Source organism: Halyomorpha halys, unplaced genomic scaffold, assembly GCF_000696795.3.
Source record: "Halyomorpha halys isolate HHAL.00 unplaced genomic scaffold, Hhal_1.1 Scaffold90.1, whole genome shotgun sequence".
Taxonomy (NCBI): domain Eukaryota; kingdom Metazoa; phylum Arthropoda; class Insecta; order Hemiptera; family Pentatomidae; genus Halyomorpha; species Halyomorpha halys.
The window spans coordinates 376,778-393,059 of NW_027109220.1; the positions used below are offsets into that span (position 1 = coordinate 376,778).

At 29.8% G+C, this 16,282-nt stretch overlaps 1 protein-coding gene across 2 annotated transcripts; it reads left to right on the forward strand.

The window, feature by feature from the left end:
* Nucleotides 1–200: 200 nt before the first annotated feature.
* On the forward strand, nt 201–15,235 carry Dip-C (dipeptidase C; the record flags this gene model as incomplete). Of its 2 annotated transcripts, none has more annotated exon segments than XM_067047409.1 (9): nt 201–429; nt 4,125–4,314; nt 5,774–5,965; nt 8,266–8,313; nt 8,407–8,468; nt 10,426–10,476; nt 11,898–12,167; nt 13,704–13,852; nt 15,132–15,235. In XM_067047409.1, coding segments are annotated over 9 exon segments (1,086 nt in total), but the record flags the coding sequence as incomplete, so codon positions are not given.
* Between the last annotated feature and the right edge of the window lie 1,047 nt (nt 15,236–16,282).

Here is a 16,282-nt window from a genome sequence, read left to right on the forward strand (position 1 = left end):
AAATCAAAAAAGAAAAACTATGCTTATCAGACCCATTTTTAGTCTTTTTTTTAAGTGAGAAATTTTTTTTATACATGATTATATTTATTTTTTGAATTACAAATTATCTTCCACACAATGTTATTAATATTATATTAATTAACAAAGCAGAAATTAAAAAAATTAAGAACCCTCCCATGTCGACTTGGCACAGAAGTAGAAGACCTAGTGTTCAAGAACGATTGTTATCAAATGCCTTTGTTGAAGTAGTCTCAATAAAGTTTATCTGATAACGAAGTTGTTATTAGATTTGATATGTGAACTTGTTGAAATCGTGTCTTGCTAGTACCAGTACCCCTTTCAGCTCAAGTGCTATTGAGTGTAAATTGTTATAAAGAAAGTATATTATTCTTTCCTATAAGTGCTCGTAATGGAAGCCAAACCAGAAAGGTAGTTTATGTTTATTTGTAGTTAGTTGTATTCTTTGTATATTACTATATTCCAGCATCTGTCACCAGTAATGGACAATCAAGTAATGTGTTAGATTATTATTTTATAATAATTGTGTCATGTCATTGAAGGAAACATCTGCCTAGTTGAAGTTTGACCTTACCTTTCTAAACATTTCCCAAGAGTAGTGGGATGTTGTCCTTATTTAAAGCTTGATAATTTTTTTTTTTTCATGGATGATTAAATTATTTAACTTCAATGAATTGTAGTGTATTATTTTTTTTCGTTACTCTTTCCAGTGCTCCAAGTAATTAATCTTGTAAAACAATTGATATCATTTCTTTGAATATTTATTCCTAATGACAGCATAATATTTCATATAAGGCAGTAATGATGTATTAATATATCCATTAACCAAATTAAACTATTTATTTATGTTCCTTTTCATTCACACAATCAAGTGAATTATATAAAATAATTTATTTTATAAGAACAATGAAACTAGGGAAATAATCCTATCCATCCTAAGGGGCAGGATATGCACATATTAGTGCATATCTACTCAAACACATTTGTGTGTTGTTAGTGAAGTTGTCATCTATGAATAATGAAACTTGGTATCATAGTGGTATCGTTAGATGTGCATTTCACACCCAAACAAAACTCAAGATTCTCTTAACAATTTATATATTTACTTTCCTTATGTTTACACGATCAGAAGTAAGGAACTTTCAGTATGTTGACATACACAGATGTATGGGATTGAATGTACTTGCAAGCTTCGTATTTGTCAACTTTCCTAACAACCTACCAATGTGTATAAGTTGATATGCAACAACGTTCCATCCCTTTGAACCTATTGGGTTATTTAAATTATGTTTTTTTTAATTAAATTATTTGTTATTATGAACTTTGTTATTTTTTTAAATATTTACAGTTTATATTCTATTACATATGATATGTGATAAATGAAATATGTTTTTGGTATTTTTTTTAATTCAATAATTTTGAGCTCAAATTATTTTAAAAACATTCATGAGATCTTATTCAATAAGTGAAACATCGAAATTGAAGTTGGTTGACCTACAAACGAGCAGGTTATGGTACATACCTTAACACAATACTCTGCTTATGGCGAGGCCATAGTCTGATAAAAATAGTTCGAAATTCGTTGACTTTGAGGTGATTATTCCTAAAATGTATATGTGCTTTCTTAATTCACCAGAGTTTCTCAAAAAATGTTGATTATATTGAGCATTATTTCCGAAAATGAAACCAGTGCAGGTGTCAATTTTATCTTAAATATTTATTGTTGAGCCATAATATCAAACTGGTTACAAGCAAGAGAGAAATGCTTTATTCAGCCATGCTGCCTAATTACATTAGGTTGCTACATTACACAGCATACCAATCAATCCATGATTGGACATCTACGCTATATATACATATATATTATATAACATATATATATATATGTTTTCCGCTTTTCCCTTCACAATCAATACTAGTCAACAAATCCTAATACTCAGGACAGGTGATGTATGATCCCCAGTCACAAATATGAGTCCAAAATAATGTTTTCCGCCAAGATCGCTGTATCTCCGACACCAACACCTAGATCTTCTAAGAAGCTCCTAGTTTTATCTGGTATTGCTCTACAAGTCCAAACCAGAGGCTTCTCATGGCAAACTCTCTCTCTCTCCGAAGATCTCGCAGTATTTTTCCTTAAGGAAAGGGACACACTTTTCATATATTTCCTTTTTTTCCCTTTCCAATCCACCCACCTGATCGAGGTCATTATTTTCAAATCTCACCTATCGGATCCAAGACCAGAGCCGTGCCTCCTGTTTTAGAGAATGCTACTACATCAGTGAATCTTACTAATATTTTCGAGGATATCTCGTTTTTCTCTATGCACTCCTTTACCTCGATACATCTCCACCTGCTTTCACTTGTTGCCGTAGCTGTCAACTGTCCCGCTTATGACTATCCCATGAAACCTCTCAAAAAACTTAGTTACCATTTCTTCTGTCTTTAAGCCTTCTGTGTTCCACTGCTCTCATCGGACTTGTTATTTCTTTGCAGTGAATTTTATTCTTTGGTGGAGTTTCATCATAATGTGGTAATGATCCGTGTTAACATCATATTCTCTATATGATCATACATCATTTATACAATTGAAATTTTTGGAGGATACCAGCACGTGATCAATTTGACTTGCTGTGGTACCATCATTAATGTCATGTCTCTTTATGGACATTTTTATGAAGGAACATAGTGCTCATAACAGCCATGGATTTTGAAAAAGGCTTTAACGATTTTGATCAGACTCGGTTACTAATATGCAATTGAATTGTCTTCAATATCAGGTATAATATAAGTCTTATCATTGAATATTCTTGCAGGGCTTAAATATAAATTTTTCAAAACATCTTGTTTATATTTTGTATAGTTAAAATTAAAAATGCTTTTTACCTGAACGGTTAAGAAAAGTGACTAGAGATAGACTGGGACATCAGAAACGACCAAGAGTGCCCAATCTCTCTCAATCACATTCCATAACCTTAAAATGTATGCAACTTTATTATATTTTGGTAATTATTGTATTCTAGGCATGATAAAAGTTGATATTCATTTTTCGCTTTTAAAAAAACCATTAATACAAATTTTTATAGCGACAGAAAAATTGAAAACATTTTGGACTTTCCTCACCCTTTGTAAATTGCAGAAATAGTAATAAAATCAACATGACTTCAGCTTCAATCTACATAAAACTTGGGTGTGATTTATGACCCTTTAAACTATACAAAATAATACTAACCTGAATTTTATAAGCAAATTAGGACCAGAGATACAAAATAAAACATTTGAAGAGGTTTTTTATTATTCTACACTACTTTTTTCCCCTAATAAAGGCATAAAATACAAGAATTATTATTAAGAAATAGCATAAAAAAAGTAAAATAAAAAAAAACCAAGGATTATTTTGAACTTCAAGTAGTTAAGTAGGTGAAAGTTGTGTGATCTGTGCATCTTAAGTTCATCAAAGAATATTTCGTTCTCTTGGTGCTGCACAATCTCATATAGGCTCTAATTTATTAATAAGGTTTGGCAATAACATTTGTCCAATACTTTGTTCATTTCTTAATTATCATGCTCCTGGAATTGAGGTATGACTTGAATTATATCCCTTAATATCTGTCCATTGCTATTCTTTGCTAATTTTTGTTATTAATCTTAGGTATCTATTTTATAATTTTTCTTTTCATTATTTCTTTTGCTCTAAGGCTCTAAAGCCCTCTTTTCATTCCCTTTTTTTGTTATTCTAAAAGGACTTCCCCTGGAATTAATAAAGCATTTATTATTATTTGATTTATTTATTTTTGGTGTTCTGGAGAAGTAGCCTACTTCCTGTAACTACCTAAATATACCATTAGATTCCAATTGTCATCCCTCTTCCTTTATGTGTGTGTGCTTGGAACCATCAGTTACCATTGACAGATTATTATGATTAAACGGTTAGCCATGATCATATCATGCTTATTTTTTGTATTGAATAAGTACCTGAAAAAATTATGTATATTTTCTTAATAATTAATTCGTTTAATTTCTAATATATGTTTATTTATCAAGAAAGATATATATTATGAATTACTATCTTGTTTTAACATTATCAATTTTCATTTATTTCTTAGTGTGCCATCATATAGTATGGGAAACTTAACATACGAAGTTCCTGTGACATTATTTGTTGAAAATAGAAGAAGATTGTTAGCTGCATTAAAGAGATTAGCACCAGAAGCAGCTGAAAGTTCAATAATATTTTTGGAAGGTGGAGTTCCTGTTAATCACTATAATACTGACACTGAATATCCTTTTAGACAGGTATTTTCTTTTTCTTATTATTAGTTTATTTTTTTTTTTAAGATTTTATCAGTATATCTTTAATATATTGTGTATGATAAAATGAGTGTTATGTTATTTTAAAAATGGAGAAATAATGAAGCCAAAATAATAATCTGCTGTGTTAAATGTTGGCATAAAGGGACTCCAGGCAAGTCTGCTCCACCTTGAGCCTGAACGTCAGGTCTAGACTATCAGGTGGGACTTGAGTTTTCAAACCCTTATGCTAGTCAGGCCAGTAAAAGTGTAACATTAAAATATCCTCCAATTTATACATAATAGTAGTGTCTGAGCTTTTTTTTTTTTAACTTTTCTAAAAAAGTAACACAACTGTGTTGCATAAAAATCTCCACTGATTTTGAGGTGATATTTTGTTTTGTCAATATACCAAGATCTACAATAAGGAGTAGAACAGGAGATGCCGTAGACAATAGAGACTAAATAAGAATTCTTAGCCTCAATAATCCTAATGAATTAAGAATTCCTCCCACCTATAAAACCAATTAATATCCTCCTATAATCCTGTGAGCTTTGACTTCAAAGTCTGTTCAGCAATATGGTTATAAACAAAGCACTCATAACTATCAAAGTTAACTGGGCAACCAATAAATTTCATACCATCCTTAACTATTCCTCATATCTTAAATCTCTATAATTCTGTTGCAGATTTGATTTCTTTATTTCTCATGACAAATTTTTTAATCAAATTTTAGAACTTTCAATGCAGGACCCCTTTACTGAATCCACTTTTTTCCTTAACCAATTAAAATCATCTCCATCTAATAACATTAAATATATTAATCTCCATCATAAAAGACTCTTTCATTAATTAATTCAATATTTTGTAATTACTTGGTTAGGTTATCTTCCTACCTTTTGTTCCACTCCCCAAATACTCTGCCCTTAACCTTCTCTCTTCTGATTTGTCCTTTTGTTATGCTCTTCTCATGGTGTTGAATATTCTCCTTAGCTTAGCTCTGGTGAGTCTCTTTTGTTTTATATCATTTCATATTTTTTTTTTTTTTGTCCTTCTGCAATTCTCATTATAACCTCAGGATAACAGGTAGAGATAGTTAGCAAAACTTCCTTGAAAGCCCTTTTTATGACTCCCTGACCACAAAGATTTTTTAAAGTCTAATGAAAGCTAATTTGTGTGTTTGCTTTCTTTTTTTTTTAATCTGTTAAGGAAGCCAGCTAGTAGCATGTGGGATTGTTGTCTGAAAATAATTGATTATACTACAGACTATTACTGCTTTTGGATTCGTTTCGATAGTGATCCTTCCAAGGTTTTAGAAAATGTATTCAGGAAACGTATATACTTCTAAATCAAAACTAAAGAAAAGATTTAACTTACTTATTCTTCTGATAAATGACTTATAAGCATGTCAATATAAACTGTGTTTATTATTATTTACTGGTAAAGAATAAACATTTTTTCCAGGAACCATTTTTTCATTGGATATTTGGTGTCACGGAGCCCAATTTTTATGGGGCTATTGATGTTGATACTGAAAAATCTTATTTATTTTACCCAAAACCTACCGAAAGTGATGTGATATGGTTGGGAAAACTTCCAAAGAAAAGGGATTTTGCTAAGAAATACATGGTTGATTATGTTTATTACACCCATGAAGTAAGTACTTTTGTTTTTCATTTTCACTCCTATATTTTTTAGTGCTTTTATAAACATGAGCCTTTGACTTTCTTTAATTTACTGGCAGATAATTCCTTTAATATTCCATTCACCATTTTTTTTATTATGAAAAAATAAGTAATATATATTTAGTCTTAAGTAATATATTACAAATGACAATGTAAGATTCTATTTAAAACTGGTGTCATGATACATATATACATCATGTGGTATGGATTTATAGAGATATCATATACTGACTAATATCAGGAGTTGGAGCATCAGTTGCCTGAGATACTTTAAAGGACTTCCTGAACCTCTGCATTGGCTGCATGTATCCAGAGATGGTTTATGGTGGCTGACATTTATTTTTTCTTCAAGGACATAATTATTTGAAATCAATGAAACTTCGTGTAAAATGAGTCACGTTTTTCTGATTGGGCTACTGGACTACCTAATCCAGTGAAGGACCCTATAGGAACCTCTTCGAGAAGCATGAACATATTTCATGAGAAATGCTAATAATGAAATTTTGAATTTTATTTTTGCACCAGAGGTGGAAGATTCATTAGATGTATCACACCAAACTATATAACTTAATAATAACATTGAAATTATAGAGAAAGAAAAAAGTAAAAATTAAATAAGAAACTTAGAATTATGAATAATAGTAATTTACAAACACAGGGATTATGGCTTTACAGGAAATGAATATCTTAAATTCGGTTTGATTTTGTAAATAATTGATAGAAACAAAGTGTTTGTAGTTTGTTAATAAAGAATTTTAAATAAAGGTTATGGATAATAATATGAAAAATTTAAAATTTATTTTTCATCAAGACTGCGGATGAACCAACATTTTTGTCAGTGTCCAATTTTATAAAGTCTGTTATCAAAATGTCCTAAATTACTTTTACGAGACAGATAAAAAGAAAAATGATATTTTTATGATGATATGTCAGTAACATCGATGATTGACTTTCTATATTTTTCAACATTTTTTAATCAAAATTTTGTTTACCGTCACTAGTTATGGTCCATGTAACTTGGTGAAGGTGTCTATGTGCCCTGCAGGGCAAACTGTTTAAAGAAGGCTGGTTTAGACTGAAGGCTTTATGTTATGTCAAATTGATTTTATTTATTTTTGTCCATTTTACCTGGTATTTCTTAAATGTTAAAGTACTTATCTGCTGTTTTTATTCTGTAAAATTAGGTTAGTCAATTTTTGGCATAAATTAATTAGTTTAAAAACCTTGTGAAAAATAATACATTGAATTAGAAGTGGCCTATGTTTTGGCTCGAGGAGCCACTTAGTGGGAGTTGAAGTTAGAAGAGGGCTCCCCTTTTAAAATTATTGTGGTCATTAGTTTATTAATTTTGCATTTCAGAAAAGTTATAAATTGAACCATGAAAATTAATAACTAGTGGCCACTAAATTTAAAGAATAGTGGCCGTTTAATTTAAGTTATTTATTTAACATTTAATTTTAGAATTAGTTAAATAAGAAAATTGTACTATTACACTTTTTAATAATTTGTTGAAGTCAAGAGTTTGTTTGCTTGTTGATTTTCTCATCACAGTATACAAGTTAAAGTCTAAAACTTAAAGGAGGCTCTTACTGCTTGGTCTGTACTGAATTCTGATAAAGTGCTAGACTCTGGTGGGGAGTTAGAGAAGAGGTAGTGGTATGAGGGCTTGTAAATAAAATATTATGAACAGTTTGATTTTTTATAAACTTTATTTTTTTCGTATATACGAATACACCATATATTTTTATTTGTAGTTGGTATCTACACAACACTGTGGGCATTTGTTTTTATCAAGTCTATCAAATAAGACCATGGTTCTGTGACCTTAAGTAATTCATGATTTTTAAAATCAAATATTACAAAAAAAAATTATATTTTATTATTACAAAATATTTAAATTGTGTTGAAATGGATAAATAAATGTAATTTACTAGTATATTGCATTCAAATGCAAATAAATTCTGATAATAATTCAAATTAATAAATAAATTATCTATAAATTGTAAATAAATATTAACTTATAGTTAGAATACAAATCTTTATTCTTTTAATTCTTACTCCTAAAAAAAGTATTTATGATACAATACAACATTCCTTTCCCGGAGTTTTACACTTTTAATTAGATTTAATGATTCATTGTCATATAACAAGTCCTTTTTATACTCCATTTCATGTTTTTACTTAAGTCCATTCTCTTTTCATGACAACAATTAATATTATCTTAACATCTACGTGCTTAGTAATTAATACCTTAAACTATTCTTGTTTCAGATGGCTACTACTCTTACATCTCTGAATCGTGACAGACTGCATGTTTTGGTATGTTACTTTCTTTGCCTACTTACATTGTAAGTATTCTTTACATACACTCTTTAATGTATGCTGATATGTTCATATTTTTCCTTTTTTAAGAGTGGAAAAAATACAGACAGTGATCTCATGTTTTCCACACCTGATACCTGTAATATTTATGAGTAAGTATTTTCAATTTAATAACTTTCATTAAATAGTTGTTTTTTTATTAAATAGAGCAAAGATATAGTATTTTACTCTTTCAAGTTTATTTAGAAAAATTAGATCCAAAACGATCAAAATGATTTATCTAAAAAAATGTTAGTAATGTAAGAGGAAATTTTTTATGAATATAAATCTGAGTATACAAGAAACCTAAGATAATTTAGGAAATCTCTGTATCACATTAAAAAACCTAAATTCAAATGCGGGTGTAAGATAAAATCATAAGATTTGATAAATTATTTTAAATAACTGATTATTACTTACCCTTCCTCTGGACCAATTCTTTATGCCAAACTGTATGAAGAACATGAAGAATTTAATAATTTGATAACAATTATTGAAATTAAAAGAGTTGCATTAAATGTAAAAACTATAAACAACCAGGTTTAGATCAGATATCATATGATTTTTTTAAAAGTACCTCTAAATTTCTATATTTTTTAGCACTGTTCATGAAGTTTATATTTCACTGCTTATTTTTAACAAAATTTGGCCTTAAAAAAAGGTATTCAAATTATTATCCTGAAAATCTGTCCAGCCCGGGACTTACACTTTTATTATCCCCATCAAAATTTTATCATTAATTCTATTATATATTTTTGACTTTTCATTTCTCATAATAATAATAATAAAACAAGACAATTAGTAGTAATATGTGTAAGGACCGTAGATATATAAGAGGAAAACATGGTCGGGAGGTGCACTCAGCAGAAAAAACACAAATAAACAAAAAAATCATTTATTTGTGTTGATGTTTCGACTTGATTTTCAGGGCTATAAAACATAAAGAGCTAACAACCATCATTCAGGGAAAAAATAAAAATAAAATAAATAATAGACTAACAAAATTGGAAATATACATAACAATGATTAATAACTATGGAAAAAGACAGTAGTAAATACTACTCAATTATAGTTCAGTTTCAATTCTTAAATTATTACTAGAACATTGCTAAAAGTCATTCAAAAATGTGAGAGGATTAACAACTATGGTAGGGTGGATAAGTTGGCGGATCAAGAAGGTTCAATTTGGGTGTTATAGCGTTTGAGGCAGACATCAATACCCAAGTACATTCCTATGTAACGTAGGTTGGGTCTTATGTTTTAAAGACCAAAAATGAACCGTTTTTGAGAAAGCACACAAATTAGGATCGACCATTATTTTAAGGTTAGCATCCATGCTATGGGATACTTATACAATGAAGAAGCGTATGGCTTAGCAGGGTTTTTTTTTTTTTTTTATGGTTCAAATTATATCACTGAATAGCATGAATGTTTTGAAACAAGTCAAGGTCAAGATCTTCAAAATTATTGTATCAACTTTGTTTAGTTTGTTCATCTGTTCTCATATAATAATATTTTCAACTAAAGACTTAATAAATTCATAGGTTTTATTTCTTAAATTACACAGTGATATTTCAAGAATGTTTAGAGCCATTTGAGATCAAAATATTGTACAAATATGTTCAGTCTGTCGTTACTGAATATGTTACGTTGTTTTGAGTGAACTACTTAACATAGACCTTTTTAATAATATTATATTGTTTATACAAATGAGCATGATGTCTTTTGATTGAATTAAAGAGAAGAAGGAAACATATCTTATTCTGCGCAGGAGTAAACTAGTTCTCTGATATTTCTATATTATAGAAATATATTAATAGTATGGAATTACTATTGTGAAAATTGTTATTGAGAGACGGATTTTTTAGTTTTAGTTGCACTAATTTTGATGTAACTCTGTGTACACACACACAGACATATACATCTAGAGGATCAGTCAATCGATAACTACATTGAGGGCCTCAATATAGTTGTTTTATTGACTGATCCTTAAGATTCATTATATTATAAGAACCATTATAATGTTTTTTATATAAAATTATTTATTCTTTTTTTTTTTTTTTTTAATAGCTTTACACAAACTGTTGACCACTCGAAGCTGTATCCAATATTAGTGGAATTGTAAGTTTTTTTTTTTTTATTCCAGACTGGCAATAATTTTCTAAATTGGTCAAAATGTCTCTAAATTATGCATTTTTTTTTTTCTGGTAAAGTCAAGGGAGTAAAAGAAGGATAAAATGTTACACAGAATAATGAATAAGAAAACGGATTTTTTTTATTAAGTAAGAGCTTCAAGAAACTGTAAACAATTTTTATTAAATACTATATTAAACAAGTTGTATTTATTGACATTAAAAAACTTAAATTTATTTATAAATTTTAGTCTAAATAACCAACCTCAAATACTTCACCTTGTCTGACTATTTTTAGAGATAGGAAAATTCATGTAATATTTATTTTCCCTGTGGAAAAAATCTCTTCAATTGCAGGGTTCTTAGATTAGAAAAGCAACAGAAATACATAAAGAAATTAAAGAATTTATTTTAAAATGGTGCTAGTGTGGATATTATCAGCACTTACCCCTTTGTTTAACAACATGAACATTTTAAGGGGTTAGTGCAGACCTTTGCTTAAACCTTAATGATTTCAAAATATTGTTATCAATACTTGATTCATAAAATAAACACTATATAGAATCGACTTACCTTACAAAAATTGGAAAACAGCTCCAACTTTCATGAATTATGCTCATTTGCTTTAATAACATCTAACTCTGCACACTTATTTAAATCAGATGACAAAATTAGTTATAACATTTATCTGATTTTTCTGATACTGTGCTATTTAAAGGGAAAGAGCGTATTTTCCACTATAGCTCAACAATGTGAGATGACAATAAATATTTTTTAAAAATCTTTTATGCATTTGCCCCAATTTATCTTATATACTTCATCATTATCTGTATCTGGATAAATAAATATATAAAAGGCTTAGTGAATCCGAAGCTTCAAAGCCAATGCCACCAATTACTAACTACACGTGTCTGTCCAGCGACCTATATCAAAACCCAAACCCCCAAAATCAGCCTTAACGCAATCATCCCACCTACTTTTTGGTCTATCCCTTTGACATTGTGTAACCATTTAAATTCTTTGGTTAACTCATCCTTCTTTGGTCCAGATATTTTATGAATACTTTATTTTCTAAAGCTAGACGTTCTTTCCTTAGTGTAAGCAGCTAAACTTAACATCTGTAAAGAACAGTTGGAAGGTTTATAGTTTTTTTGTAATCATTGTGGTCCCTAAATACTCAAATAAATATTCTCTATATGCTCAAATATAGACTCCCCTCTATTTGTATCCACTGAATTTTTTGCAGTTTCTCTTACTAGTCACATATTTTGTCTTAAATCTATTTATTTTTAAATCTTGTTCTTTACCAGTTTATATCAATGTAGTTATGTTTAGTTTAATAGTTTCCTTTTCTATACCTAACAATATCATATCATTTATGCCTGGATACACATATTTTGTATTTTTTAGGCGCGTTATTAAGACCCCACTTGAGGTTGATGTAATCAGATATGCTTGTGAAATTTCCTCTGAAGCCCATAAGTATGTAATGAAATCATTAAAACCAGGGATGTATGAATATCAAGCTGAAGCTGCTTTTATGTATTATGTCTACAAGATTGGTGGATGTAGAGCAACTGCATACACATGTATTTGTGCTTCTGGCAATAATGGTTCTGTGCTGCATTATGGACATGCTGCTGCCCCAAATGATAAACGGATTAATGATGGCGACCTATGGTTTGTAATTTATAATAACATATTTAACTTTTACATGGGTAATTTAGAGATTTTATTATTTTTAAAAGAGTTTCTAGCTTCTGATAATAATACACTCAGCTGCCAAAACACCGGACACTTGGTATTTTTATTTTAAAGGTTGATTATAAGTAATATATTTGTCTTTATGAATAATTTGGTTACTATGTAGTAGGTTTACACTCGCTGCATTGAAATAATCCCTTTATGATTAAAACGGTAGGAAATAATCACTCATTTTTCCTGAGATTGTTTCACTGAACTCAACTGTAAGTAGGTTTGTGTACCTTTAATTTTTCAGTCTCACTTATTTTATCATTTGTAAATGTCTTTTATCTATATGTTAAGGATAATGGTTGTTTCGAATGGAGATGTACACTGTAGAGAAGGTTTGAGCATCCAATACACTGTGGCAATGCTTAAAGTAGCTAAGTGGACATTCATGATGTACTCCAACAATTCCAGGAGATAAGCAGTATTCCTTGCATATAGGGAACTATCCAATAGAGCTTAAAATAAAATTAATATGATTAGTTGGTTCTTTTATCGCATTTATTTCCTATCTATTCCTTTATGGTGGCTGCCGAACTGGTGTAAGATCTTTTATTCTGTTCTCTTATGATAACAGTTCATTAGTCTCTTGGCAATGGTTTTTATTCTGTTAAAAACTTTCTTGTAAATATTTTTCCGCTTACCTAGAATTCTTCGATTTTCTTGTACATCAGGATCTTATATAATTTGTTACTACACTCCCTTCTCTCCCATGCAACTAATTTGTTTGGTAAATCCTTAATTCTTTTTTTAGAGTTCTGTCCACACACCCTCTTCTCAATGTTTTTTCAAATATGACTTATTCCTTTTCCTAGTTCATCATTAATCTTCTTTACAAATACAAGCATTATTTTTTTATTTATGCTTGTAATCTGACGGCTCATATTTATTAAATTTAATTTAGGCTAATTATTCAAGTACTTTTAATTTTATTATTCTCAGGGTTCATTGTGTCTTATAATAATTATTATGTATATATTTTATTATATCTGTAGTTTCTTTATTTTACTTTCAGGATAACTACATAAAAAGATAGTTCCTGTGCAGAAATTATATAGGTATAACCATTCAGGGCCAAAAGATACTGCTTAACTTGAGTTTTTATTTGATACTAACCATTTGCCTGTCTTTTATATGAGTGAAAAAGAAAAATAATAATCAATATTATAAATATCCAGTTTTTCTTTCCTTGTCTTATTACTGCTTTCTATTTCATTGGCATGTCTTTATGTGAGATTGGATCTTTTTTTTTTCTGATGTCCCACCTTTTTGTTGGTTCTGTCAGCCTTGGATATATCTCCTTTGCTCATGCCATCAGGTTTGCCATTCAGAAATGTATGTGAATTTGAATTTTCAAAAATATTTATTTTGGATTAATATTTCTTAAGAATAGCATTATTTTAGATATTACAAAAATCACTACTCCAGGTGTATGTGTGTATTCATTTATTTATTTTATCATTTCAGTCTTTTTGATATGGGTGCATCATACTATGGCTATGCTTCTGACATCACTGTGACCTTCCCTATCAATGGTAAATTTACTGATAAACAAAGGATGGTATATTCAATTGTGTTTCAAGCAAGAGATGTTGTCTTCAAGAATTTAGCCCCAGGTAATGGTATTTTGGTTTTTATTAAGAGTTATTATTGTTTTAATTTCTAAGAATAACTTTTTTGAATAATCATTGCTATTAGGTAAATTAGAAGTAAAACTGCTTTTAACTTAGAAGCTTAAGGAACCTTAACAATTCACAAATCAATTATATTCTTTCTGTGATAATCTTTGTGCATCTATTTTATATATTTACATCATATCTTCCCTTGTACAGTGAACTTAAAAAACTGATTTACAACCAAACCTTTTAGATTCACAAACAGCACTCCCATGTCTGGTGCAGCAACAATCTTGTTTATTTCCAGTGTCTTCATTTTTTGTGACCATTCCTTCTGCTTGAACTTCCTTATGAGGAGAAAAGTTGAATGACTAGGTATTTTTATTTTATTCTAGTGCCTACAACTAACTCTTCAAGAAGAGATATGTCAAGGTTCATCACTACTTATACAAAAGAAGACTAAACCTGCTTAAGACTGATTCAGTAAGAATATGGAACATAAACAGAATAGATACAAAACAAGAACTGAACTTGGCAGACCTATATAGGTGTTTGTATGCTGCTTATAGCCTTCATGGCAGTTCTGGCAATACTGCCTAACCATGGTTGGGGGTCAAAGTTCTTCATTTTGTGGGACCGCCACTCAATGAAAAAAGTCAACGTCCCAGGCCGGATTCGAACCGGCACCGCCAATAGACATCAGATTGGTAAGACTGTGTCTTAACCTTTGAGCTATGGGCGGCCCCACTCAAAACTTCGTATTAATTATAATTTAATTACTTCAGACAATAGTGTTTTGTTAAAGAAGTATGGTTGGTAGTTATTGATTTGATTTGTATTTACTGTTATTATTACCAGTTTGATCTTGAAATACTTTTAATGAAATTCCACACTGTTCTATACTAATAGTGTAACTTGTTTCCTTATTTATTTGATCATATTATTTCAAAATATAGCGAATTCACGTTTTCTTGATCATCTTTGTGCCTGGAAAAGTTGATAACACAGTTTCAAAAGTTTTGTGCATTCTATTCTCTCTGCATCCTGATTAATCCAATTTTTATTTGCAAGGTAAAGTTGTAGGGATTTCTTTTTTTTTTTAGGAGAGTTTACCTCTAAATGGAATCTATTTGAATTATTTGCAGAAATAATGGATTATGGAGGAAATGATAGGTATCAAAAGATACCTTATTATTATTTTTATTTGATATATGTAATTAAAGATTATTCAGGGTAAAAAATTTATGGTCTTTTATGAATGCTTGTTTTGTTATTTTAGGCATATCCTGGATTAGTCTTCATGAACATGCTATCAGAGAGATGTTGCGTTATATGAAATATGAACTCAATTTGCTGAACTTAGAAATTGATGACATGATAGAGGTATTATTTTTGCATATTGAGAACTTAGCAACTTAAGTTTACGTAGTCAGATAAATTATTTTCTGTATATATTCATATTATAATTATGAAGTATATATACAATAATATAATACAATAATTAAGTATTCATACAATAAAGTTCTTTTTTGAGTTGTATGGTTATGTATGATGAATTGTATGATTTCTCTACTACTCTTTAGAAGTTTATGGTTAGTTTCAAATGTATATATTTGGATTAGGAAAAATAGTCTTAACCCACAACCAGGTTGTTATTCTCTGAACAAAACATTTTTGTTACCTCTTGTTTGCAATTTATTTATGTAATAATAAGATTATATTTTCAATTCTTCAAAATTTATTCATGGAAATCAAGAATGTTTTTAATTTTATCCAACCAAAATATGTGCTGTAATATTTAATTTGATAATGAATGCTTCAACCAGTTATATGTTTGTCTTTAAAGAGGATTGACCCTCTTTTTTTTTTTTCTTTTTACTTTATACATTTTACTATGATACATTAACTTTTTAACTTGTTATTGAAAAGTGCTGTAATATTGAGACAATGCATATCCAACTCCTATCACCTATGCAGGCTGTGTTAGCACTGCTGGGCAATTTACTATGGATATAACTGAGGCATTCCTGGCACTGATCTCCTTAAAGTAATGGAGTCATCTATCCTTGATTTGTTCAGTCTCGGTGATAAGGTTTCCACATTGGTCCAGACACATTTCAGTCTGTTGAGTGAAGCCCTCATTTTGCCGTTTAGCGCCCTTATAGAACTTTCGGCTTTCACGTCCCTGGAAATGTTCTTGCATCTCATCGAGTCTTCTTGACTCGTGTGCTCTTTTCTTATCCCGCATTATTCTTTTGGCATTTCTTCTTCTTTCGGCATATGCATCATCTGTCCTGCAAGTCTTCATTCGAACCTCATTCTTTTCTTGTATGGCCCTCTCACAATCCCGATCAAACCATGGGTTCCTCCTTCCAGTCTTCCTCTCTTCTAGAACTTCATGTGCCCTAGTCCTGATTGCTTCTCCCAGTC